Below are 27,889 nucleotides of genomic sequence, written 5' to 3'. Positions count from 1 at the left end.
AGATTAGACAGAAACCAGAACAGGGACACAGAGGCTGATACCTGCTGACCTCAGGTGACCCCTGAGGGAACCAATTTTAAGTTAATAAAATGCTGGTCAGATCATCTGAAGGCCCTGACACATCAAGCTCCGCAAGGTTGGCCCTTGTCTACCTCCATTGTCTTTTTTTTTGGTCAATTCAGCATGTTGAATCTGTGTCAGCAATGATGGAGCCAGTTGGTGAATAAAATCCTTCTGATTGTCAGTTCAGCTCAGCGCACAAGAAGAGAAACGTCAGTGAGTTGAGTAAACAAAGCGTTTAAGTCCAGAGGGAGTGAGACCAAAACAAACGTGTTCCATCAGGACAGATTATTTTTCTCTTTAACAGAAACATTTCCTGATGGTTTGTGTTATTGTTCACTGGCGCACGGTATATATGCTCTGATTGTGTTGTTAATGTACTAACTGGCTAACTAGCATCAAGACGCTCTTCCTGTTTCCCTTTTTGAATGATGTTTACAAACGACTGCCATCTGCTGCTGTGGAGAGTTATTCCCTCTCGGCAGGAGCAGAATGTACGTGCTGGTTGATCATCAGCTGTAGTCTCTGCAGTGTGCTCATGTGCATGTCACGCATTTGGTAGGTACCCAATTGCAGGATCAAAGGCAGATCAGACAGTTTGTAATGATCTTTAATATATCGCTTGTCAAACACAGAAGGAGCGGGCAGGTGAAACAACAGTGAGAGTCAGTGTCATGGCTCAGAACCTTCCAAGACACAGGTTAAGTCCAAAGTACTTGATGTGGCACGCCAAAGCAGAGCTGGTGAGTCAGTGGCATCGGCTGGATGCACACAAACAGCAAACAGTTCAAACGTGTGCAGTGGTACCGTGACGGAGAAGACGAGAGGTGATGTCAGGTGAGCAGAGCGTCTGATTCTAGATGAACACATGTGACTGAAGCCAACACACCTTTGAGGAGCCTGCTGTAGGTAGGTCAGAATTGGTGAGGAGTCGAGGAGCCAGCGGTGGCAATTAGTGGATGCTGCAGCGTGGACACAGAGGCAGAATGTGCAGCCACACAGTGAGGTATTCCACAGCACAGGAAATCACATGCAGCAGAACAGGTAAACTCATAATGTAGAGCTGACTGGTAGTCCCTCTACTCAGCCACAGGAAACGGATGAACACAAATCGGGAAGGCGGAAACAGAGCGCTTGGTCAGGGACATAAGGCTGAGTGGTTTACCAGGGAGCAGACGAAGCAAGAGAGCCGAGAGACAGGCGAGGTCGGCAACAAGGAAGCAGACCAGGAGCACATGCTTAAAAGTCTTGCATTGAATGACAAAGAACAATGAGAGTCTGTGAAGCTGGGGTCTTTATAGTGGCAGGAGGTAATGAGGCACAGGTGAGCAGACTTGGCTTGATGAGGTGGGTGTGGTCGACTAACAAGAGCAGAAGATGTGTGGACAGATGATTTGCTGGCAGGTAAGTGTGGAGGAGAGGCGAGGTGGAAGTTTACGTGGTGAGCTGAATAAATGGCATGTATGGCAGGTTAGAGGTGCGTGCTGTGACAATGCTACTCTGTGGCTGAGAAACAGTGACGTCAGCAGGGGGGCTTTCATCTCCACTAGTCCTCTGAGGTCAGTTTTCTGTGCCTGGGCCTTAAAGGGATAGTGCACCCAAAAATGAAAATTCAGCCATTATCTACTCACCCATATGCCGATGGAGGCTCAGGTGAAGTTTTAGAGTCCTCACATCCCTTGCGGAGATCGGCGGGGGGAGCGGCAAGCACACCTAATGGCTGACGGCGCCCCAGACTAACGTCCAAGAACACAAAATTGAAACCACAAAATATCTCCAACATGCTGATCCGTAGTGATCCAAGTGTCCTGACATAAAAAGTTGTGTGGAAAAACGTCATATGAACTCTGTTTTTAGCCTCACTGTAGCCTGTAGCTCTGACTGCCTCTCTGTGCTCCGCGCTCACGTGTGCGCGCTCAGGGTGATCGGTGATGCACGGTCTCTGAAGAGCAGCAGTCTCGTCAGTACTGATGTCCAGATTCTCAAGTGCAGGCATCGCCAATTCCCAGTCTGAGCAGCAAAGACTTTCCTCATCTGTTGGCAGTGCTTTGCATTTGAAACAACTACACCACCAGGTTTCCAGTGCTCGACTCCGGTATTCTGCAGCTGGCTGAGGGTTAGGCTCATGAGCTGTGGCGGCTGCTTCGTCCAGTAGCCTGAGTTCCGTCCGTATACTCAGGCTCAAACAAATATGGCTCAACAAAGAAATGCTGTTCCTCCTCAATTTCAAAGTCTTCAGACATGTTGGGCTGTCCTTTGCTAAAAGACCGTAGTGCAAATTATCTTTTAGCTCTCTCTTACTATTGTCTCCCCCTGTGGTGCACGTGTCACGTGATGTAAACACGGGTAAGCAAAGCTCATGCTTTCGCTGGTCTCGCGCAAGCGCGGTGCCCAGAGAGGCAGTCAGAGCTACAGGCTACAATGAGGCTAAAAACAGAGTTCAAATGAGGTTTTTCGAAACAGCTTTTTATGTCGGGGCTTCAGGACACTTGGATCACTACGGATGAGCAGTATGGAGATATTTTGTGGTTTCAATTTTGTGTTCTTGGACGTTAGTCTGGGGCGCCATCAGCCATTAGGTGTGCTAGCTGCTCCCCCCACCGATCTCCGCAAGGGATGTGAGGACTCTAAAACTTCACCTGAGCCTCCGTCGGCATATGGGCGAGTAGATAATGGCTGAATTTTCATTTCTGGGTGCACTATCCCTTTAACAGCATCTGATTCTGTAGCTGTAATAACAGACATTGTCACCCTACCTTAGTTTCAGGTTGATTGTCTCACTGAAGCCTCTCTGATTGTCCTCCGACTGTGTGGCTGCGAAAAGATTAGAAAATGAGCATTGGTACAAGTATTGATACACTTCTCTGAGTCTCAGTTATCACTTTGTGCTCAAAGCACTTAACATGTTTAAACTTTCTGACATCATACCCATGGGACTCAGTGATTGGTCAGCTGAGTGGAGGTCAGAAAGCAGGCAGGGTTTGAACTTCTGTCTTCAGCCTGTCAGCAGCATGTTGCTGGAACATCTCAACAACTGTTGATTGGATTGTTCACACAAAACTCTGTTTTTCAGTTGGTCTACTTGCTGTTGTGAAACAAAGGTAACTCACCCTTCACAAAATGTAGTGTAAAATAACATGACCCCCACCCTCCGCCCCCTGTCAGCAGCTTCTTCTTTATTCAGAGATAATACGTTAAAAATAAGTTAATGCACTTTACATGTTCCCTCTGAGGACTCACTGTCTTACTGTGTGTGTGTGTGTTACTGTGTGTTAATAATTGAAGTGAGCAGCTGCTGAAAACACTGCAGGAGGAAAAAGAAGATTGTGTTTCTATCCAGCTGTTTTTATTCACATCTTTTTTTTCTGCACAAAGAAAATAAAAACATAAACGTTCAAACTGAAAAGTGATGAACTGACAGATAAAATCTGGTGAAGTGTCGTCACAGAGCAGAAGCAGAATCACTTGGATTTCAGAGTGTTCTCGACAGTGTGTTTGGTGGTTATAACAAGTAAAAACTGTCTCAGCTGCTTCACTGTGAGATGTTATGGAACACACTGTTCTGTGTGTGGTTCCTCATAGTTCATATCATCAATCACATGAGGGGTTTTCAGTGAGTTTAATCTCTTTGTCATGATCACGTCAGATGTGTGAACTGTGTCAGGTGTGAACTGTTTCAGGTGTGAACTGTGTCAGGTGTGAACTGTTCAGGTGTGAATTGTGTCAGGTGTGAACTGTTTCAGGTGTGAACTGTATCAGGTGTGAACTGTATCAGGTGTGAACTGTATCAGGTGTGAACTGTTCAGGTGTGAACTGTTCAGGTGTGAACTGTTTCAGGTGTGAATTGTGTCAGGTGTGAACTGTTTCAGGTGTGAACTGTTCAGGTGTGAACTGTATCAGGTGTGACCTGTATCAGGTGTGAACTGTTCAGGTGTGAACTGTTCAGGTGTGAACTGTATCAGGTGTGACCTGTATCAGGTGTGAACTGTTCAGGTGTGAACTGTATCAGGTGTGACCTGTATCAGGTGTGAACTGTTCAGGTGTGAACTGTTTCAGGTGTGAACTGTGTCAGGTGTGAACTGTTCAGGTGTGAACTGTTTCAGGTGTGACCTGTATCAGGTGTGAACTGTTCAGGTGTGAACTGTATCAGGTGTGACCTGTATCAGGTGTGAACTGTTCAGGTGTGAACTGTTTCAGGTGTGAACTGTGTCAGGTGTGAACTGTTTCAGGTGTGAACTGTGTCAGGTGTGAACTGTGTCAGGTGTGAACTGTTTCAGGTGTGAACTGTGTCAGGTGTGAACTGTATCAGGTGTGAACTGTTTCAGGTGTGAACTGTGTCAGGTGTGAACTGTTTCAGGTGTGAACTGTTTCAGGTGTGAACTGTGTCAGGTGTGAACTGTGTCAGGTGTGAACTGTTTCAGGTGTGAACTGTGTCAGGTGTGAACTGTTTCAGGTGTGAACTGTTTCAGGTGTGAACTGTGTCAGGTGTGAACTGTATCAGGTGTGAACTGTTCAGGTGTGAACTGTATCAGGTGTGAACTGTTCAGGTGTGAACTGTTCAGGTGTGAACTGTATCAGGTGTGAACTGTTCAGGTGTGAACTGTTCAGGTGTGAACTGTTCAGGTGTGAACTGTTCAGGTGTCAGGTGACAGGTGTGTGACAACTGATGTTGTGACTGTTTCAGTTCGTGTCTCTGACTCATCCATTTCTGTTTGTCTCCAACAGGAAGTGCAGGTACGACTGTCTTGTTCAATGAGAATGGAGACGCTCCCGGTCGTTATGACATCTTCCAATTCCAGATGACCAATCACAGCCATCCTGGTTACCATGTGATTGGCCAGTGGACCAATAACCTGAAACTCAACGTAAGAAGCTGATTGGATTGAACAGAAATGAAACTGAGGAAAGCATCTGATGATATAAAATCTTACTGTCTCACTTTGGACCTGTCTCTCCACCTGTCTGTCCCTCCACCTGTCTGTCCCTCCACCTGTCTGTCCCGCCACCTGTCTGTCTGTCAGCTGGAGGAGATGCAGTGGTCAGGAGGAGATAAATCAGTCCCAGACTCCATCTGTAGTTTCCCCTGTAAACCAGGAGAGAGGAAGAAGATGGTGAAAGGAGTTCCCTGCTGCTGGCACTGTGAGGTAAAACCGTCACCACTCTGTGACACGGAGAATCTGAACTGTCATAATAATCACGTGTTTCATAGACAGCATTAAAATCTGGGGCTCCTTGGACCTTCTTGTTTTGGGCAGATATCGGGCCATCAGCTGATGGATGGTCTTAGTTTGGGTTTGTTGTTGTTGTGTTACTGGTGTCTGGCAGTAGGTCAGGTTGGAGCTGTTTGATGGAGCTGCATTAATGATGCCTGAGGTTTTATTGTTTTTCCAGCTCACCAGTTTGTATTGAAATAAATTATGTCTGTGTTTATAAATAAAGTTGTGTTAAAATCTGTCTTTGACTCATCTGCAGCTCTGTGATGGTTATCAGTACCAGCTGGATGAATTCACCTGTGAGACCTGTCCGTCAGACATGCGCCCCACCCCCAACAGAACTGCCTGTCGCCCAACTCCGATCATCAAATTGGAGTGGAACTCCCCCTTTGCCCTAGTGCCCGCCTCCCTTGCCATGCTTGGTATCATAGCAACCAGCGTCGTGGTGATCACCTTCATCCGCTTCAATGACACACCCATTGTCAGGGCAGCAGGGAGGGAGCTCAGCTATGTCCTACTGACAGGTGGGTGCTGCAGACAGGTAAATATTACAGTAGAAGAAGAAAAAAGAAGAAGAAATGCCAGAGAAATTCTTTTGAAATCTAGTGACACGTACTGCTGATAGATGAGCACTACTACCCATGATGCCGCACCAACCTGCCTATCCATCTCTTGCTCCGTTTTACCCTCACTTGTGAACAAGACCGTGAGATACTTGAGCTCCTATGCTTGAGGCAGTGGCAAAGGCAGGTAAAGTCAGTAATTGGCAGGTGGAGGAACCCGGGTTAACCAATCCAGAAGAGGCACAGGCAGATGAGAAGACCAAAATAAACAGGCTGGGATTCATAACTAGTAGTAGCTTCTAAGATGGGTGATCTGGTAGGGAATGTGGGGGAATGGCTCAGTATTAATACTACTGACCTGACAACGGAGTGGGGAACAGGTGTGCATGTGGGTGTGGGTCAGGTGATAGGAAATGGTGTGAACATTGAAGTTAGAGAGAGTTAGTTAGTTAGAGAGTTAGTGCCACAAGGCTGAAAGTAGCACCAAGGGAACTGCAAGGCTGCCAAGGATGGTTCCTTCCAAGTGGGGCCCTAGAGAGGCTGGTAACAGGCAGACACATGCAAAGAGACAAATGATTGAAAAATGGTGCCTATTTTTGATGATGATGTCATTAAGGCCCCAGTAGTAGATGCAGGGACAAGAAGTCTATCCATAAAGATGAAGTCTTCCTCTTGAGACTAGGAGGGGTCAGACGATGCTGGCTGCCACAGAGCGGTGCCCTGAACTGAAGGAGGTCTGTGGGTAATTGGTGAAGACAGGTGTGTCTTGCGCCTTGTTGAAAATCCTCTTGAATTACAGGTATTCAGGCAGCCCCCAAAAGATCTGGGACCTCAGATGCAAAGGATTTACAAGGGGTAGGAGACAGACCCAGACCATGGCAGTGTTGTCCTCTGAGGGCCAATCACACCCCTTGTCGACCGCAGTTTCCGCATCTAATTTTGAACCTTTCAGAGCATTTCAACAAAAAACAAATTGATTTAGAAGGTTAGAAAGTTAGTTCTTCACTGGAACCAAAAAATATCAGGTTTTCCTTGACCTGAAGTGCAAACCGTGACGACATCAGTGAGCACATCATATTCTACAGGTTGGAAAGAGAGGGTGGAGAAGTCAAGTGAGAAATCTTCAAAGAGCGTGCAGTGTTCTTATAACAGTTGGTCCATGTCTCTTTTTTGTGTAAAAACAAATATCTGTACTAACAGAGCAAAAGTTAGCAGGTAATCCAAGTAATGTGCAATGTTGCTACTTCCACTGTGCAAACACCTTCCATTGATGACACGTCCTCATTTACAATGGCTCTGCTCAAAAGTGGTTTTTCGATGGGTCATAATCTACATGCTTCAGTATATCCTGTAGGAGTTGACTACAACAGGTGCAAAAGTTAACACAGGACAGAATGAGGCCATGATAAAAGTTCCTGATGTCATCAGCAGTGAGGATGATGTCATCAGCAGCGAGGATGACATCACTTGTCCCTCTCTCTCTGCAGGTATCTTCCTGATCTACCTGATAACCTTCCTAATGATCGCAGAGCCAGGTGTGGTGGCTTGTGCGTTCCGGCGCCTCCTGCTGGGCCTCGGCATGGCCATCACCTACTCCGCCATGTTGACCAAAACCAACCGCATCTACCGCATCTTCGAACAGGGCAAGAGGTCGGTGACCCCGCCCAAATTCATCAGCCCCGCCTCCCAGCTCATCATCACCTTCATCCTCATCTCCGTCCAGGTGAGACCACAGGTATCAGACCGCTGCCTGTTTCCGTCACATGATTCAGGATGATCTTCACGTGTGTGTGTGTGTGTGTGTGTGTGTGTGTTTCAGGTCCTCGGAGTGTTTGTGTGGTTCGCTGTCGTCCCTCCTCACACCATCATCGACTATGAGGAGCTCCGCCCCCCGAACCCTGACCTGGCCCGAGGCATCCTAAAATGTGACATGTCTGACCTGTCAATCATCTGCTGCCTCAGCTACAGCATCGTACTCATGGTAACGAGGGCTGTTGATCCAGTATTGATCCTTCATTGATCTGTGATTGATCATCTGATGTTGCAGCTGAACTTCCCGTCTCATGTCACATTAATCTTTGACAGAGAATATGTATGAGATTGTTGTAGAGGGCTGCACTGCCCTTGTTGCTAGGTAACCTGTATCATTCTGTGGCTAGGTAACGTGTACGGTGTACGCAGTGAAGAGTCGCGGCGTCCCAGAGACTTTTAACGAAGCAAAGCCGATTGGTTTCACCATGTACACCACCTGCATCATCTGGCTCGCCTTCGTACCAATTTTCTTTGGTACCGCCCAGTCCACAGAGAAGGTAAGACCCAAACCAGGCCAAACCAGGATAGACTCAAATACAGGGAGAGACACCAAAAATGTAATTCAAGAAATCAAGGTGATTATGATATGTAAAACAGCAGCTGTATTTGTTGTTGTTTAAGAGGTTCAGTAATTCTTTTTGTGAGAACAATGTGTATTCGTTGTTTTTTATTTGCACAGACAAACGTATCACTAAACTTAGTTACACAAAAGTGTGATAACAGAGTAGTGGCTGATAAAAAGTATGAGCGGCTTGTAGAATTTAAAATCCTTCAGCCAAAGTGGCTGATTTATTTCTAACATTTTTCACAGTTTTCTGAAACACTGAAATAAAAACCTGTAGTCTAACGTCTAGCTTTGTGAGTTTTTTACTGAAACTTTGAACTGAGAGAAAAAGATTGTTTGTGAATTTAACCGGCTGAATGAGGACATACTTTCAGTAGAAATCTCCAGAAAAACAACTGAACGATGAAAAGTTAATTCTTTGTTGCAGCCACATTTATACAGAGAGGTGTTTTCAGTGTTTGTGGTTCAGAGTGAGTTCAGGGAGGGACGAGTCTTTAATGCAGCGGACAGATAAATGAGTGGAGTCGTTTCCAGGCAGACGGGAACAGCTGGATTAAACAGATTATAAACCAACACAGGAAGTAAGAATAGAATAATAACTAAAGTTACAAAGAGCTTCAACAAACAGATAAAGAGACAATAAAATCCAGAAATAACATGAAGGCAAACAGCAGCGTCAGACAGAAACACATCCAGAGGATTAATGTGAACACAGAGGACACAAAAGAAAAGGAGAGATTGGACAGATTCAGAGCTCATCGTCTTCACACGTGTCGTCCTGTTTCTCCTCTTTAGATTTAGATCCTCTCACCAAAATCTGCTCCCGTTTCCTGTGAAAGGAGCTGCAGGACGCTGAGACTGTGTTTCTTTATTATACAGATGTGTTTGTGTGTTAAAGTACACACCTGAGTACCTAACAGAAAAGTGAGTCATATTCTAAGGCTGCTTTCACACCTGCCCTGTTTGGTTCGGTTCAGTCGAACTCAAGTTTGTTTGTCCCCTCAGTGCGGTTAGTCTGGGCAGGTGTGAACACAGCAATCACACTCAGGAGGCACCAAAACATGCCTTCCAACCCTGCGGGCGGTTCTAGTGGACCATGAGGAAGTTGTCTCTTAGTAAACATCTCTCTGTGTCTCTACAGATGTTTATCCAGACCGCCACTCTGACCGTCTCCATGTCTCTTAGCGCCTTCGTCTCTCTCGGGATGCTCTACATGCCCAAGGTTTACGTCATCCTGTTTCACCCCGAGCAGAATGTCCAGAAGAGGAAGAGGAGCTTCAAGGTGCAAACGCAACTTCACTCTGTCTGCTGCCTGTTGTGATGGTTCTGAATCTCCTGATAGTTGCTGTGTTGCTGTGTTGACTGTTCTGATGGTTGCTGTGTTGCCTGACAGTTGCTGTGTTGCTGTGTTGCAGGCTGTTGTCCAAGCTGCCAAACTGTCTCAGAAATCTCCAAGTGAGAAACAGAACGGAGAGACGAAGATTGAACCCGACAGGTCGCAGTGATAGCACAGAGTGCAGGTACTACAGCAACACACACTGAAGTTACAGGTCAACAAGCTGAAGTGAAAATATTCATCAACACAAACAGGTTTTTTTATTTAATGTTTCTCAGCATGTGTAGCCACATTTGCAGCCTGTCTCTTTGGATGTTAATGTCCATCTGTCTGTCTGAACATGTATGTGGTGTACTGTGATGATCTGTAATCACTCTCCATCATCAGGTCAACATGTTAATGTGTCCAACACTTTGGTTTGTGACCAAATACCTGCGGGACTGCAGTCATTCAGCCTCAGCTGGACTCTGCTAATGTTAGCATGCTAATATGATGACGATGATGATGATGATGATGATGATGATGATAAGGCCCTGACACACTAAGCCAGCAGACAGCCTTCGGTCCATGTTGGGCCGTCAGTGAGATATTTTTCTTTACCCAATGAGCTCTTTAGCAGAAATGTCTCCTGATGGTTTGTGTTATTGTTCACTGGCGCTGTTCTTTAACACTGGGTTGTGTTGTTCATGTGCTAACTGGCTAACTAGCATCAAGACGCTCTTCCTGTTTCCCTTTTTGAACGATGATTACAGATGACCGCTGTCTGCTGGTGTGGAGACTTATTTCCTCTCACACAGGCGCAGAACATACCTGCTCATTGGCTGTTGGCTGTAGTCTCTGCTGTGTGTTCAGGTGCAACTTTTTGGCTGAGACACGGTGATGTAAGGCGACGCAGCAGGGGGCCTTCGTCACCGCTAGTTCTCTGAAGGTGGTTTGGTGTGTCTGGACCCTTAAGACATGAGGAGTGTGTCTCACATCGCATGTTAGTACATTAATATGTAGAACACTACGAACTTCTTGCATGGTGCACTTTTTTCAACAGATTAGTGTCGTCTCAAATCACGCACTGCAGTTTTTCACTTACCAGAAGTGAGGATCTCTTTTCCTTCGTCCTCCTTTTGAACGACAAATTGCAAACAGACAGTGGAGCATCATGACCAACATTTGACCGCTATCCCTGCCCGCACATAAACCAAACTTATGTCACAACGACAATGCTGATTAAAATGTGTCACTGTAGCTAGGCGCAAGTTAGCTAGCAAGTGAACGCACTCACATTATTGTTGGTGGTACCAAATCATCACAGACCCAACAAACATTACTGATGGCTTCTATTCGATGACAGTTTTCAAGCTTATTGCAAACACATATAGAACTTACAACGCAGCGGTGACAGACATCTTTGTGGCGTAGCTTTAGCTACATCACAAAGATGGCGACCATTGAGGGTGAGAGGTGTCCGTCATTCCACACTCAACTTTTGGAGCTTTTTGAGAACGCCAGTAGTACACTGTATTTTCCCGTACTGTGCAGTGTGAACACACGTAGCACATTCAACATATGAAGTGTTTAGTACAGACGTATGTGATCTGAGACACAGTGGAGGAGACAGTAGAGACAGACACATCAGTGTCAGTGGACAGAAACAAGGAGCTAATGTGTCTTTAAATTTTTTCTCATTTTGCGAATTTTCACAACAAGGTTTGTGTGTGCAACCTTTTTTTTTTTCGGATGACGGATTAAAAAACAAAACAAAAAATGGATTCAGTGCTCAGAGGCCTTCAGACAGAAACATCTTCAACACATCCGTGCTCCAGCCGTCAGTGATGCAGGTTCAGTCATCAGAACTCGTTAAGTGAGAGGAGCAGAACCAGACTCAGGACACACTGCAGGAGGAACCACATCTCCCAGCATGCCTCTCTGTGTCTCAGCAGTATGAAATATATGTCTCTGTTTCTTTCTACTCAGTCTGATGATTGACAGGCAGGGGGCGGGCTGTGTCCTTATATGGTCAGTGGGTGGAGCTAGTGTGTGCGTTGAAGAGGAAGGTGATGATTCCTGACGTCTGGAAACTGCTGCAGATATTTGTGGAGGCACTGCTGAATATTTCAGCTGCTGCTTAAAGATTCATGTGAACAGCTGAGCTGCTCCGGAGCAAGGCATCGACGCTGCAGGGTGACGGCTCGTTAATATTTCTGCTTCTTCTTCTGTTTCCTCTGCGGAGTCCTCGTCAGTGTCATCACACTCCTGTCTGATCAATACAGCCTGTCAGCCAATCAGAGCTCAGCGCTCAGACAGAAGGAAGTGACCATCAGAGGAAACAGATCACCATCATCGCCTGTCACGCCGTCATCACAGCTCTGTGAACCTGCTGTGAGGACGTCACAGGAGCGGTGAAGCTGTGGAGGATCTCCAGGTGGAGAGTGCAGACTGAGATGTTTCAGGACGCTACCAACAGTCTGGATGACACACAGAGGCTGTGATGTCATACACCAGCTTCTGTGGAGACAGCAGGTTAAGTTATCAAAGTAAGATATCAAACTCTGGTTCAGCGCTAAACTCAGCCGAGGTCGGACAAAGAAGAGGCGTACAGGAGCGGGGACAGGGACAGGTTTAACAAGACGCTGAGAGACGCTCAAAGACTGAACTGTGACGTCCAGCTCAGACCAAAGATTCATGATGAGATGAAACAGTTTTAGAACGTCACAGAGAAAAGTGTCAGCGGTGTGAACTGGCCGGTCTGAGCTCGACTCAAGCCGGCTGATGGTGTCACCTGACACTCAGCTGGTCAAATGGCCGGCGGCTGGTTTTAAAGCACATTCACCTGTTTCAACAGCCAATCAGGTTGTAGTGAAGTCTGCTGGTCAAGTCAAAATGGCAGCGCCGCACATAGAATTTGATCAGATTTTGGACATTGTCCACTTTTTTGTGTCGGGATCGGCCGTAGACTGACTTGGCAGAGATCACCGCCATCTTGTTTTTATATAGATTTCTGTTGCCACTAGATGGCGACAGAAGAAGTGTCCATAGCGAGGACAGCAGGTCTGATCTCAGCAGAATGAAGTATAAGGTGCAGCAAACCCAAAGTGTGATGTCCTCATGAGGACACAGGAGGTTGATTTTAATTTCTCTTGATATATTTGTAATGTTATTATTATTGCACCAAAACAGCGTCCTCTGCAATAAACCTGACTCAGACTCTGGAGGTTCTTGAGGAGGTTTCTGAGGTTGTTACAGAGGTTCCACTGGTCCAGTATGTTCCCAGAGTCCTCACAGAGGTTCAGGTTTCCCAGAGTCCATTAACACGTCTGACTGAACGCAGCTCTGTCTCTGTGGTTTAATTAATGATCAGAGGACAATCCACCCGCAGCTCAGCGTTAATGTTATCACACTGAAGCAGATTAAAGTGCAGCCGAGGGGTTCACACCCTCACACAGGATGACCTCACCACACCTCATCCAATCAGCATCATTACATCACAGATGACTGACAGACGGGGGCGGGGCCAGTGTGTGATCAGCTTCTCCTCACTGTGTTTTTTCTTCTCCTCGCTCAGGTAGATGCTGACCAATCCCTGTCCAGAGCCTGATGACATCATCATCATCATGAAGATCACATGGTCCTACACACACACACATACACACACACACACACACACTGACCAACAACACACTCACACACATGTAGAGTCAAAATAAAACTATCCCATGGGCTTTTATTGTGAAAATCATGACTTTTTGTATTTCAGACTGGAAGTCCTCAGCAGGAAGTGTTGTCTTGACGACAGAATGAAACTTCCTTCTCAGAGTGGTGCGTTCAGGTGTCACTTTGAAGCTTCAGTCCGTTCTCATTCTGAACTACTCAAATATCACCGCTTTGTCAGTGATTCGGTGTCAGACACCGACGCCAAAAGCCTCCGTTTGTGGAGTTTGTAACGCAGCCGGATGGCACCTTTCACATTGGTATGATACGCCACCCGTCGGCCAGACAGCGTCTGTCACAGCAGTATATGTGTACGGGCAGCATCAGTTGATAACGCAGCCGGACAGCATGTCACAGCGGTATGATACAGTGCTGGACAGCATCGGTTTAAAACACTGCCAGTAACAACGTAATATAAGGAGCTGGAGAGTCTCTGGACCTTCACTCAGGAGCCTGACGTTCACTTTCCGTTTGAATTTGGAGCCAAACCACGTGCTTTTGTTGCACAAGGAAATAAACGTAAACACATGGTGTTTTACCGACGTAAGTTTAGATTGAAAAAGACTGATTGACGCGGTGTCCCTGAACGTCAACAGCTACACAGGAGGATCCCTAGTGTGTCATATGAAGACGTGAACACAGACAAAGTGGTGATAATTGATGAGTTGGGATGAGAACGCGTTTTGAAGTTTAGTGCTAACAACAAGCTAAAGACATGAGTCAAATGAGTGACTTTATATTTGATAAGGAGTGCGGACACAAACATCACTGTGACAGTTGCACGGTCAGTCTGATGAGCGAACAGCTGACCAGCAGCACAGATCTGAAAGAATCAGCTGAGGACTTCCTGTCTGTCTTTAATTCATTAAATATGAACACAGAACACGTTTGATTCTGATCTGACATCAACTTTAACTGGTTGAACTGGTGGAGTGCAGTTTGTTGGACAGGAGACGTCCCCTCCTGTGGACAGTCAGACTCACCTGAAGGACTCACCTGTTCATCCTGAGGTTCTCCATCACAGAAACATGGACGCCTGACGGAGCAGGACTCACCTGGACAGACAGGTGAACCATCAGAAGACCCTTTAAACAAACAAAGAGGCAGCTGACTGTTAAAGGATCATTACGTAGATTTTATATTGGTAGTTGTGTCATGTGACACAGCAGCTTCTCTGCCCAGCATCGGCCCAGCATCGGCCCAGCATCGGCCCAGTGTCAGTGAATAAAAATTTGCAACAATAATTCGTCCCACTGGGGCCCTGGGTGATCAGTCCCACTTTCCCCCACTGAGATATTAGGCACAGAGCTGTGTCCCTGGTCAGAGTCACACTTGACACAGGTAGCCAATCAAATCGAGTTAGAGGCGGGCTTTACTACTTTACTACGTCCTTCCTGTTATAATGCGTGTAGATGTAGGTACAGTGGGACAGAAAGGTCAATGTTAGTGATATTTATTTACGATGAAAGTCACCACGTCATTTAAACACTGATCAGTGAACACGTGTGGAGTCAGTGAGCAGCTGAATCTCTGTGGTGAGTTCATGTTTGCTGATAAAAAGGCGAGCTAACGTCAGCTGTCGGACTCTTTTTCACTGCACAAAAACCCGCTAACATCTGGCTTCTGTGTGTAATGGAAAAAGTTATAATCGTCATTCACACCTGCGTCACATGACTCTGCAGTAGTCATCAGCTCTGGCTCTGATCAACTTCAAACATCGATCCGAATGAGTGTGCACAGAGTTTTAAAGATAGACTGAACAAAAAAGAGATATAAGAACAAGTAACCATGGTAACGTTTTCACAGGCCTCCGTGCTGCTTTCTGCTGTTTACTAACCTGTTCTCCAGCCTGTCTGTGACACCGCCTCTCTTTGCCAAAGCGGCCATACCCGTAGCGACGTGTCTGGGTGAGAGTGCAGCCTCCCTGTGGAGCCTGCTGAGGAAGTGATCAAACAGAACTACCAGAATAAGAGCAGAGTTTTCTTTGAACAAGCTACAGGGTTTTTGTTGCTCACCTGCGTCTCACCTGACGACTCGTGACTTCTCTGTCCACCTGTTTACACGTCCTCTCCTCAGGACTCGTCCTGATTGGCTCTGCGTCACCTGCAGGGTTGACTCAGGTAATCTCAGGTGATGTCGTCCACCTGACTTTTCCAATGACATTTGAGCGCAGGATTCATCAACATGGTCACGACTGTTAAAACTCACAGCTGAGGACCAATCAGCAGACAGATGATGATGTCATCAACTGAAGGAGATTTAAATGTCCTTTAAACTTTATTGGATCCAGTATAAAAGCAGGAGTCATTGATTTTCACCTGTTTTATACTCTGAGTATGAACTGACTGAAGAACATCTGAAGGTTTGTACAATCTGCTGTTTGTGTTTATTACATTTACACTTTAATTCATCACAAACAGTCTGCAGGAGCAGCCATGTTTGTTCAAACAGAGACTTTTATTCTGAAAGTGTTATTCTGTATGTGTGTGTGTGCGTGTGCGTGCGTGCATGTGTGTCGTACACTCTATTCTGGTGATATTTATACTGATACTGTAAAAGAATGAAACTGAATATCTGTAAATATATTTATACTGTAAATCTGTAGAAAACACCTGGGAGCTGTTTTTTAATAGGATTTATTGTTTTTTTTATTATAAGTCAGTAAGTTGTTGTTGTTTTTTTCTCACTGAGAAACACTGGAAACAGTCTGAAACACTGTTTAACTGTGTTTACTCCAAACAGTGTGAAACAGAAACGGTGTGAAACGGTTAAAACAGTAGCTGTGTTCGAAATCGCTCCCTATCACGGATATAGTGCACTATATAGTGTGTTCGCCATTTTGTAGTGTTGTTCGAATTCTCCGCGGTTAATTTCATTCACTATATAGTGGACTATAAAATACCCACAATGCACAGCAAATGTGAGTGAACAAACGATGTTCCCTACATTTTACTCCCGTACACCACAATGCAATGCGGTCGTCTTTTGCCAGAGAAGAAGAAGAAGAACCGCAAAGATGGCACAAAAAGAAACGAATAGGATGCTAGCCGGTAACGTTAGCTCACGAGCTAACAATACCCACTTAGCTGGCACGAGCCAGGTAGCTTGTAGCTCGTGCACTATCGTGGGCTATTACAGCTCACAATGCAGACACACAACCGTAGCTGACAAAACCAAACGTCCACACCGTTGACATTTCAACAGTTTATTGACAAAAAGTACAACCACCATACAGTTCGATCATCCTCAAAGTGCCTGGTTTGTTTACATGATGCTCGGCGCGTCCACTTGCGTCACAGGAGTATGCGACGCAGCTACTCACGCAATGACGTTCAGAAAATTTCAGTTAGTGTCCGAAATCTCTTTCAGTCGTTCCACATGTAGTGCACTATATAGTAAACACGAAATAGGGAATAGTGAGTGAGTGAGTCGACAGTTTCGAACACAGCTTGTGTGTAGCGGTGTGAAATTGTGTCAAATGGTGTAAAACGACCCGAAACAGTTTGAAATGATGTGAAATGATTTAACAGTGTAGAACTGTGTAAAACAGCCTGAAACAGTGTGAAACGGTGTGCAATGGTGAAACACTGGGAAATGGTGTAACGGCGTGAAACAGGCTTTGACGTACATCTTCCCTTGTGTGGTGGGCGTGTCACAGGTGTTAGCCAATCAGCAGTGACCTGTATATAAACCAGATTCTAGTTGATCTTTATTTATTGTACAGCTCTTGTTTTATTTTACACTTGCATTGTAATGTAACGTCTGTTTCCTATGATGCCAATAAAGCTTCTTTGAACTGAACTGAATTAAAGCCCTCAGTGTTAACAGGTGGTTCACCTGCAGGGCGTCGTCATGCTGCTGGGTCTGCTTGAATAAATGTTCTGTGACCGTTTGTTGGGCTGAACTTCCTTTATGATGGTCTCAGACACTGAAGAGTTAAAACCAGCAGTTCATGTTTTTCACCTCCTCACTCACTCCTTCATTTATTCATTTGTTCATGTTAAAACGTCAGGATTTAATATTTCAGATCGAGGAGGAGATGAATTCTCCACTGATGGATCCTGAAGATCCTGAAGAGCAGCTGCACTCCAGGATCAGGTTTTAGTTTAAAGGACTCGTTCAGACTGTGTGGAGACGATAAGATTAAACTTTAGCCCCAAAATCAAATAGTTTTCAATCAAGATCAGAAATTCTCACATGAACACACAGGCTAACAGATGATCCGACTTCTGACCAATCAGGTTACACTTTATCAGTCACATGATCATCTGAACTACAAGAGGAAGTATCCTCGCTCCATAAAACCAAACTTCAAAACAAGGCGTTGAAAAGTTAAAGAGGAAAATTCAGATCACATAAATCCACACAGACACTTTTCAAAGGCAAATATTTCACTGTCAATTTAAACTTTTACATATCCCAGTACAATGTTCAGTTGTTAAAACTTATTATTATTATTAAAACCAAAATGATTCCAACTACAAATAAAGATTCTGATCCTCTGAGCAGCCATCAGTGAAAATACTGTTTCTGTTTCAGTCTCACCTTCAGTAAATAAACTCTCCAGTCTCACTGAGAACAAACACTTTAACATGAAAACAGTAAAAAAAATTAAAGATTAAAAAAGGGCTTTATTATCAGACTGATGTGAGATCAGCTGCTGCCTCCTGCTGGACACTCCTGACCTCACACCTGGGCTGTTCATTACAAGATATATTATTTCAGGTTTTAATGAAAGAAATCCGGATTTTAGAATTATTAAAAATAACGAAAACAAAATAGGTCCATTTATTATTATAATTAAACATTTGCACTTTTATACTGTTTAATACTGAAAAGTTAACCACCTTAACTGTGACTTGTATCATTTGTTTTGAGTTTGATAATAAATAAATAAATAAATGAAATCATTACAAAATAATTTGATTATAAAGCAGTTAAAGATTCACAGAATTCAACGGCTCAGCTTCACAATTACAGTTTGTCACTAATAAACTAATTAATCCACATCAGACTGTCTGATCGACTGTTTCTGTCTGATCGACTGTTTCTGTCTGATCGACTCTCTCTTCACTCGACTGCTTCTGTCCATCACATCCAACATGGCGGCCTCCGCAGCTTCACGTGAGCTCTTTAAAGAGGGAGTAAGAGCGGTTCTTCACACCTGGCCGGTTCTACAGGTAAATATGATCCGTAACGAGACACCGGACCGACATAGGACACACCGGACCGACTGTTACCGACTGACTCACTGCGGAACACACGGGGCCATGCTAACAGGCTAATGCTAACAACGCTAATCATGGAAGTCTTTTCTCTTTGTCAAAGTAAACACACGTTTGAAACACAGATGTAACTTCTGTTTTAAGGTCGTCACACACAGCCCTTCATAATGTAGTTTTTACACCAGTAAACACATCCGGGACACATTCAGCACACATTCACAACACGTCCTGAGATAGAAGTTTGTAGAAAAAGGAGCGGAGATGTGTGCACAGGTGAGTTTGTCCGTCCGGTTGCATCTTTTTCTCAGTACCGTAAATAAGCAATTGTTCACAGTGCCTGTCAGTGTCGTGCCACAGCATACAGTGTCATGATATATCACTGCAACCCTGATGGTGACAGAGCTGGTGATGCAGTTAGTGATGTAGCTGTGTGTCACCTCTCATATTTAGTTTGCATATCTTTAAAGTGAAACTCTGAAGCATGGATGTCTGTTGCCTCAGAGGTCACAGACTACAGAGGTCAAAGGTCACAGACTCACTCCTGTGTCTTCATTTCCTCAGATCGCGGTGGACAACGGGTTTGGAGGCGTGTACGGGCAGCAGAAAGCTGATTGGATGGTGGATGTAGTCCAGCAGTTTTTCCACGACAATGGTACGTAACCATGGTAACCTGTCAAGTGACAGCAAAGGTTTCTTTTGTATGGTTATACGTGGGTAGTGTTTACATTGTACTCTACCTGCTCAGGTACTCTGTACTCTACCTGTTCAGGTACTGTGTCCTCTACCTGCTCAGGTACTCTGTCCTTTACCTGCTCAGGTACTGTGTCCTCTACCTGCTCAGGTACACTGTCCTCTACCTGCTCAGGTACACTGTTCTCTACCTGCTCAGGTACTCTGTCCTCTACCTGCTCAGGTACTCTGTCCTCTACCTGCTCAGGTACTCTGTACTTTACCTGCTCAGGTACACTGTCCTCTACCTGCTCAGGTACACTGTCCTCTACCTGCTCGGGTACACTGTCCTCTACCTGCTCAGGTACTCTGTCCTCTACCTGCTCAGGTACACTGTACTCTACCTGCTCAGGTACTGTGTCCTCTACCTGCTCAGGTACACTGTCCTCTACCTGCTCAGGTACACTGTACTCTACCTGCTCAGGTACTCTGTTCTCTACCTGCTCAGGTACTCTGTCCTCTACCTGCTCAGGTACTGTGTCCTCTACCTGCTCAGGTACTCTGTCCTCTACCTGCTCAGGTACACTGTCCTCTACCTGCTCAGGTACACTGTACTCTACCTGCTCAGGTACTCTGTTCTCTACCTGCTCAGGTACTCTGTCCTCTACCTGCTCAGGTACACTGTCCTCTACCTGCTCAGGTACTGTGTCCTCTACCTGCTCAGGTACACTGTCCTCTACCTGCTCAGGTACACTGTCCTCTACCTGCTCAGGTACACTGTCCTCTACCTGCTCAGGTACTCTGTCCTCTACCTGCTCAGGTACTCTGTCCTCTACCTGCTCAGGTACTCTGTCCTCTACCTGCTCAGGTACTGTGTCCTCTACCTGCTCAGGTACTGTGTCCTCTACCTGCTCAGGTACACTGTCCTCTACCTGCTCAGGTACTGTGTCCTCTACCTGCTCAGGTACTCTGTCCTCTACCTGCTCAGGTACTGTGTCCTCTACCTGCTCAGGTACTGTGTCCTCTACCTGCTCAGGTACTCTGTCCTCTACCTGCTCAGGTACTCTGTACTTTACCTGCTCAGGTACACTGTCCTCTACCTGCTCAGGTACTCTGTACTTTACCTGCTCAGGTACACTGTCCTCTACCTGCTCAGGTACTGTGTCCTCTACCTGCTCAGGTACACTGTCCTCTACCTGCTCAGGTACTCTGTACTTTACCTGCTCAGGTACACTGTCCTCTACCTGCTCAGGTACTCTGTACTTTACCTGCTCAGGTACACTATCCTCTACCTGCTCAGGTACTCTGTACTTTACCTGCTCAGGTACACTGTCCTCTACCTGCTCAGGTACTCTGTACTTAACCTGCTCAGGTACACTGTCCTCTACCTGCTCAGGTACTCTGTCCTCTACCTGCTCAGGTACTCTGTCCTCTACCTGCTCAGGTACTGTGTCCTCTACCTGCTCAGGTACACTGTCCTCTACCTGCTCAGGTACTCTGTCCTCTACCTGCTCAGGTACTCTGTACTTTACCTGCTCAGGTACACTGTCCTCTACCTGCTCGGGTACACTGTCCTCTACCTGCTCAGGTACTCTGTCCTCTACCTGCTCAGGTACACTGTACTCTACCTGCTCAGGTACTGTGTCCTCTACCTGCTCAGGTACACTGTCCTCTACCTGCTCAGGTACACTGTCCTCTACCTGCTCAGGTACTCTGTCCTCTACCTGCTCAGGTACTCTGTCCTCTACCTGCTCAGGTACACTGTCCTCTACCTGCTCAGGTACTCTGTCCTCTACCTGCTCAGGTACTGTGTCCTCTACCTGCTCAGGTACACTGTCCTCTACCTGCTCAGGTACTGTGTCCTCTACCTGCTCAGGTACTCTGTCCTCTACCTGCTCAGGTACTCTGTCCTCTACCTGCTCAGGTACTGTGTCCTCTACCTGCTCAGGTACTCTGTCCTCTACCTGCTCAGGTACACTGTCCTCTACCTGCTCAGGTACTCTGTCCTCTACCTGCTCAGGTACTCTGTACTTTACCTGCTCAGGTACACTGTCCTCTACCTGCTCAGGTACTGTGTCCTCTACCTGCTCAGGTACACTGTCCTCTACCTGCTCAGGTACTGTGTCCTCTACCTGCTCAGGTACTCTGTACTTTACCTGCTCAGGTACACTGTCCTCTACCTGCTCAGGTACTCTGTACTTTACCTGCTCAGGTACACTGTCCTCTACCTGCTCAGGTACTCTGTACTTTACCTGCTCAGGTACACTGTCCTCTACCTGCTCAGGTACTGTGTCCTCTACCTGCTCAGGTACACTGTCCTCTACCTGCTCAGGTACTCTGTACTTTACCTGCTCAGGTACACTGTCCTCTACCTGCTCAGGTACTCTGTACTTTACCTGCTCAGGTACACTGTCCTCTACCTGCTCAGGTACTCTGTCCTCTACCTGCTCAGGTACTCTGTCCTCTACCTGCTCAGGTACTGTGTCCTCTACCTGCTCAGGTACACTGTCCTCTACCTGCTCAGGTACACTGTACTTTACCTGCTCAGGTACTGTGTCCTCTACCTGCTCAGGTACTCTGTCCTCTACCTGCTCAGGTACTCTGTACTTTACCTGCTCAGGTACACTGTCCTCTACCTGCTCAGGTACTCTGTACTTTACCTGCTCAGGTACACTGTCCTCTACCTGCTCAGGTACACTGTCCTCTACCTGCTCAGGTACTCTGTCCTCTACCTGCTCAGGTACTCTGTACTTTACCTGCTCAGGTACACTGTCCTCTACCTGCTCAGGTACACTGTCCTCTACCTGCTCAGGTACTCTGTCCTCTACCTGCTCAGGTACACTGTCCTCTACCTGCTCAGGTACTGTGTCTTCTACCTGCTCAGGTACACTGTCCTCTACCTGCTCAGGTACTCTGTACTTTACCTGCTCAGGTACTGTGTCCTCTACCTGCTCAGGTACTGTGTCCTCTACCTGCTCAGGTACACTGTCCTCTACCTGCTCAGGTACTGTGTCCTCTACCTGCTCAGGTACACTGTCCTCTACCTGCTCAGGTACACTGTCCTCTACCTGCTCAGGTACTGTGTCCTCTACCTGCTCAGGTACTGTGTCCTCTACCTGCTCAGGTACTGTGTCCTCTACCTGCTCAGGTACACTGTCCTCTACCTGCTCAGGTACTGTGTCCTCTACCTGCTCAGGTACTGTGTCCTCTACCTGCTCAGGTACTCTGTACTTTACCTGCTCAGGTACTCTGTTCTCTACCTGCTCAGGTACGCTGTACTTTACCTGCTCAGGTACTCTGTCCTCTACCTGCTCAGGTACGCTGTCCTCTACCTGCTCAAGTACTCTGTCCTCTACCTGCTCAGGTACTCTGTACTTTACCTGCTCAGGTACTCTGTACTCTACCTGCTCAGGTACTGTGTCCTCTACCTGCTCAGGTACACTGTCCTCCAAGTACAAGTATTTTCTCTCATGCGGAGGCGGAGCTTGTGATGGTGAACCAGTAGTGAAGCCGTTAGAGGGCGGAGCACATTTAAACAGAGCTGTGATTTTACTAATGACAGGACCTTTATTCTGGTAGTAATCTGCACCTGTGGGTAGAATCTATGTGTGGTCTTATATTCTGTATGTGTGTGTGTGTGTGTGTGTGTGTGTGTGTGTGTGTGTGTGTGTGATCAGCTGACCTGCAGCGGTGTGAGGTCGAGGACTTCATCGCTGAACTGATGGATCAGGAGTTTGACACAGTGGTGGATGATGGGAGTTTACCTCAGGTACACACACACACACACACACACACACAGATAAATATAGAACAATAAAATGTGTATATGGGATAGAAGAGGTGTTGTAAAGGTCAGAGGTCATATGTTCTACCTGTGTCTCCAGCTGTGTGACAGTCTGATGCAGGTGTTCAGTCAGTGGCAGCAGGGGGCGCTGCAGCAGCTCAAACACACCATCGACACTTTCACACAGAAGAAGAGTCAGAGGGCAAAGGTCACCGCTGCGCCCACACAGTGTGATGACGACAGCGATGATGAAACACAGGTATGTCTCACCTGACACACGGGTCTTCAGTCTGCCTGGTGTCACATTGTGATGTCATCGTATCATGTGATGTCAGTAACGACGTGTTTCTATGTCCAGGTGATGGAGTGTGAATCCTCCGAGCAGTCGTCAGTCAGCAGGAAAGATCCTCCTCCTCCTCCTCCTCCTGGTGAAGAAGAGGACGGGTGGACGATGGTGCGTAAGAAGAAGTGAGCAGGAAGATGAGGACCAGTATGAACTGTTGACCTCAGACGCAGCTGACCTTTGACCTTTGGGAAAAGACTGCGTGTAACACTGATAAAGACGGAGCGCGTCTTTAACGGGAGTTGATGTTCTGCGCTGTCATGGCGTCTGTGAGCGGCCTCATCGTGCCGCCGTGTGAGCAGAGAGGCGTCATTAAACCAGAGTGAGTCTGGTTTCTGTGTTTTTATATTAAACATGTTGAAAGTGCTGCTGAGTGTCTGTGTGATGTCATCAGAGGATACTGTCATACTTTTATTGTAGCTACGCTCGCCAGTGCTGGCAACCAGAAACAGACGACCATGATTCATTCAGTCATCAAGTCAGTTAATTGTCTGATAATTAAAACAAACACGCCATCTTGCGGTGGTCCTTCTAAAATGAGCAGTGGTTGAAGTTACTATGTTCTAGAGGTGGGGGATTCGAGTCACATGACTTGACCTGACTTGCTTGATTTTCACTACAATGACTTGGGACTTGCCTGAGACTTGAAGATCATGACTTGAAACTTGCCTATGACTTGCACATGTGACTTCCTCCCACCTCCTCTATATTCTATTACGATCAGGGCGTTGATACGCGGACGCTAGCTAGCTAAAATGGCGGCTCTCCAGTTCTGCGGGAGGACGTTTTTTGTAGGAGCAGATCAGCGAGTTCTGTGTAACCCAGCGACAGACCAGCAGTCAGAAACTGACCCTTGAGGAGTCTCTCTGCTGTCCGGCCCAACAGAGGTTCAGCTCCATACTGTGATCATCAGGAGAAATCAACCAGCGACTGGACCGCTGAGAGTCAGCTGATGTTTGATCTGTTGTGAGCCGGGGTGGTAGAAGGCAGAAGAGACGGTGAAGGATGGGAGCGGCCCTTCAGCGGGGGAAACTCCTGCATGCCCGGGATGTCATACCTGTCAGCCAGTGGGATGTCCCAAGGGGGAGGAGGGGGAGGAGGGGGAGACGGGCGCTTCACATCATGTTTTCTCCTGCAGGCAACAGCTCAGTTTTCCTGCTGATGTCGAGTCCAGCTCACCGGAGCCTTATTTACCCTGTCGACATGCGACCGTGCCGTGACTGTAACATGACATTAGGCTTGTTTGGGATGAGCCAGGCCTTCGCAGAATCAATCACTAGTGATCACTGCACAATGCATGCTGGTAAAATTTGTGTACGACTTCATTCCACCTTGCTCAAGTGGACAACGATAATCTCACGAGACGGAGGCGTGTCTGACTGATGTGTAATAAAAGCAGTTGTGTTGTATAAAATATGAAGCTTATAGTGTCAGCTGGGATAGGCTCCAGCCCCCCGCAACCCTCAAGAGGATGAAGCGGTTAGAAGATGAATGAATGAATGAATGAAGCTTACAGTCACAGTGTATTCAGCCTGTGTAGTTGAGGCGACAGGTCACACTGATCTGATGCTGACTGAGTTCATGAACATAAATTACAGATCACCTGTAAAACATTTTAATAAATAAATCAATAAAACAATTGGAGACTGAGAACAAACTGATAAATGGGTCTGATAACATTTTAAGAAATCGACATCAGCTCTGACAGGATGTGAGTGTTCCTGTGACTTCCTGTACGGGCTGAGAAAACTGGCGGGAAACTGTCTCCGCCCCCTGCTGCAGTTGCCCCCCTTTCGTCCACCTGCCAGATGAGGCGCAGTCCGCACCGTCCGCTGCTCTGGACTCAGCCCCCAGGAGAGACCACCGATCCCCGGTGTTAAAGCCCTGCTCAGAGACTCCTGTGATGACGGCGCAGGTGCAGGACAGAGCTGGAGCTTTATCCGTTCTTGGAGTGGACCAGTCGGGGTCACTGTGTTTCCTGCTGCCGCAGCCGGAGGAACTCCGGGCGGGAAGGTGTTAAGCCTCAGCAGCCAGAGCTCGTCTTTCTCATAGACATATATACATGACGGTAAGCGGATATGACGACTCTCAGGTGAAACACACACACACACACACACACACACACACACCAATGTTAGCGTAGCAGGAGCCAGGCTAAAATCAAAGCTAACAAGCTAGCAGCAGTGAGACTAAAAACTAATAATTTCAATAACAAAAAGTTCTACATACTGCGCTATAAATTTATAATGAATTTTTATGTATAGTTTTTGACACTATACTCAACATCAATGAATTTGAAAGAAAAACTTTTATACATACTATATCATCAATTTTCAAAAAAAAAAATGGCACACTGTACTTTGACTTCATAATGAAATATACTATATAATTGCTTTTTAGTGATTTAAAAAAAATAACTTACTACAATGACTTTTTAATGAATTTTTCTTACATTTAGACTCTACTGATTTTTGATGAAATATATGACTTTACATACAATATTTTGTCTTGACTCAAACTATTACAAAAAAGTATATAGTATAAAATATATAGGCTACATTACATTGTCGCACTGAAACACAACATCCCCTCACCAAAACACAAATGAAATGATGGGGGGGGGATTACAAGAAAGACACCGGCTGCAGCAGTGAAAAGAAAACATAGTAGGCTAGGCTGAATAAAAAGCACATTCAGGCTTAATTGTTCAATTTTTATCCCCACTAAATATAAGGAAACATTGCTTGCTTTGTAGCTTACAGAGAAGTCCTGATGTGTCGAGCAGTCGGAGCTGTTAGTGCTGAAATCTGACCTCGTTTAGTCCAGCCATAGACAATGCAGGCATTTTGTTTACATCTGAGATGATGCTGCGCCATCTAGTGGCCATAAACCCTTTGATTTAGGCAATGTTGAAAAAAGTGGAAAAGTAAATTATACAAAAATAATGAATGAATGAAAAATGTAAGGTATTTGGTATTCGGCCTAATGTTTCATTATTGTTCAGCTTCGGCCAAGAAATTTCATTTTGGTGCATCCCTACATAACAGTTAGCCCTATCCGCACAGTAGCCTATTACATGGGGACCTCAGGTGATTTAATTTTGGAGGTCGTCTGTGCTCTTAGTCCCAGTGAGTCGGCCATGTCCAGTTCGCAGTTACAACTATACTGTGAAGTAGTGAAATAAAAGACAAGCAATTATGTTCAAAACGTACACAGACCCATCATGATTTATTATGCAGTTATTGTTTTATTGCTATGAATTTATAATTACATTATTTTGTATAACTAACTATAATTATGTTTAAGTTGATCAGCATACCATACTAAGACTTTATAATACATTTTGAATTCATTTAATTTATTAAGCATACTTTAAATGAACACAGAATGACTTTTAATGATCATTTCTGACATTCTTGACTATGATTCTTTAATGAAATTTTCATGACATACATTATTGTCTTTTTGATTTAATTTCTACAAAATATTATTAGTATACTAGTATACTTTTTTTTAAAAAATAAAAAATTCTGACATACCATACTATACAGAAGAAAGAGCAATTAGGAGGGTCGATGAAAAATCCTCTGTTGCCCGACACGTCAGAGATGCTAACCATCCTGTTTCCTCTCTCCTCTTCTGTGTTTTTCAGCAGATTAAAACACCGCGTAGGGGAGGTGATATGGAACGTCCTCTTCTACAGGCAGAGTGTTAACGGATATTCTATCTCCAAACTCAGTGTGTGTGTGTGTGTGTGTGTGGGAAATGTTTCTTTCTGTATTCTATACATTTTGAAATTGCTAGTGTTAATCTAGAGATAATCTAAAATCAGGCTTCTTCTTCTCTTAGTAATCTGCTGTGCTGTGTTTTTGCAACAATAGCTTTAGATATCACACATCCTTTGAGTATCTGGACTTGTGGCCCTGTAACATGGATGGGTCCATTCACTGATTGACTCTGCCTCTAATCTACAAATAGAGCACAGGTGTGTGATTTGCCCTTTAGGCAGACTGAGGATGGCTGTGTAGCTGAAACGTTTTCACCTGTTATCTTTTCTGTATATTTTTGATGGACCATTAAACATGGAACTTAGACATCCATCAACCTCTGGAGTGGACGTTCCATTTACCTGATCAGTGTGCGAACTTTTCTTGGTTTCTTCTTGACATACCATACTATGACATTTTTACAGTATACATTTTTTGACACACTATACACTTTTCAATTTGATTTTTTATGACAAAAAAATTAACGTGACTTTTTTTCTGAACTTTTTCCAATGAACATGAGAAATACTATACAAAAACCTTTTCTTAATTTTTAAATATACTAATCTATAATTTTTTTGTATTGAAATTTACATACTGTATTTATGTATTTTTTTTCCTGACATACTATACTATGACTGATTGAATTTTTTTTTTTACAACATACTAGAATATGACTTAAGTTTTTGGCACACTAAGACTTTTTCATTAATTATTTATTAATTTTTTTAGATGGTAAAATATGACTTATTTATACTATGACTTTTTATAACAGATCTTATAACAATTTTCCATGTACTATACTGGGTTTTTTAATGACATTTTTTGACATACTATACTATGATTTTAT

General features: G+C 45.3%; 2 protein-coding genes across 2 annotated transcripts in view; both read left to right on the top strand.

Moving 5' to 3' along the window:
- grm6a (glutamate receptor, metabotropic 6a) overlaps positions 1 to 17,108 on the top strand; it is a 31,226-nt gene extending 14,118 nt beyond the window's left edge. The window contains exons 7-15 of the mRNA XM_078169705.1: positions 4,786 to 4,925; positions 5,082 to 5,204; positions 5,533 to 5,797; positions 7,324 to 7,559; positions 7,656 to 7,817; positions 7,996 to 8,145; positions 9,355 to 9,495; positions 9,629 to 9,733; positions 13,106 to 17,108. Coding sequence (XP_078025831.1) covers positions 4,786 to 4,925; positions 5,082 to 5,204; positions 5,533 to 5,797; positions 7,324 to 7,559; positions 7,656 to 7,817; positions 7,996 to 8,145; positions 9,355 to 9,495; positions 9,629 to 9,718 — 1,307 coding nt within the window. The 3' untranslated portion in view covers positions 9,719 to 9,733; positions 13,106 to 17,108. The remainder of the gene's footprint in view (positions 1 to 4,785; positions 4,926 to 5,081; positions 5,205 to 5,532; positions 5,798 to 7,323; positions 7,560 to 7,655; positions 7,818 to 7,995; positions 8,146 to 9,354; positions 9,496 to 9,628; positions 9,734 to 13,105) is intronic.
- A 1,206-nt stretch (positions 17,109 to 18,314) lies between these two features.
- On the top strand, positions 18,315 to 23,638 carry tsr2 (TSR2 ribosome maturation factor). The gene is made up of 5 exons (XM_033629721.2): positions 18,315 to 18,431; positions 19,038 to 19,128; positions 22,823 to 22,914; positions 23,030 to 23,188; positions 23,288 to 23,638. The coding sequence occupies exons 1-5, from the start codon at positions 18,354 to 18,356 to the stop codon at positions 23,399 to 23,401; spliced, it is 534 nt and encodes a 177-aa protein (XP_033485612.1). The 5' UTR covers positions 18,315 to 18,353; the 3' UTR covers positions 23,402 to 23,638.
- Positions 23,639 to 27,889: the final 4,251 nt, after the last annotated feature.

The sequence above is a fragment of the Epinephelus lanceolatus genome, chromosome 8, assembly GCF_041903045.1.
Source record: "Epinephelus lanceolatus isolate andai-2023 chromosome 8, ASM4190304v1, whole genome shotgun sequence".
NCBI classification, from domain to species: domain Eukaryota; kingdom Metazoa; phylum Chordata; class Actinopteri; order Perciformes; family Serranidae; genus Epinephelus; species Epinephelus lanceolatus.
This window is presented reverse-complemented; position numbering and strand designations above follow the sequence as displayed.

Bases quoted from the DNA above. Each gene is read 5' to 3' on its own strand.
- tsr2 (XM_033629721.2), top strand. From the start codon at position 18,354: ATGGCGGCCTCCGCAGCTTCACGTGAGCTCTTTAAAGAGGGAGTAAGA. The intron at 18,432-19,037 runs GTAAATATGATC...TCATTTCCTCAG, and splicing joins ACACCTGGCCGGTTCTACAG to ATCGCGGTGGACAACGGGTT. The intron at 23,189-23,287 runs GTATGTCTCACC...TTCTATGTCCAG, and splicing joins ACAGCGATGATGAAACACAG to GTGATGGAGTGTGAATCCTC.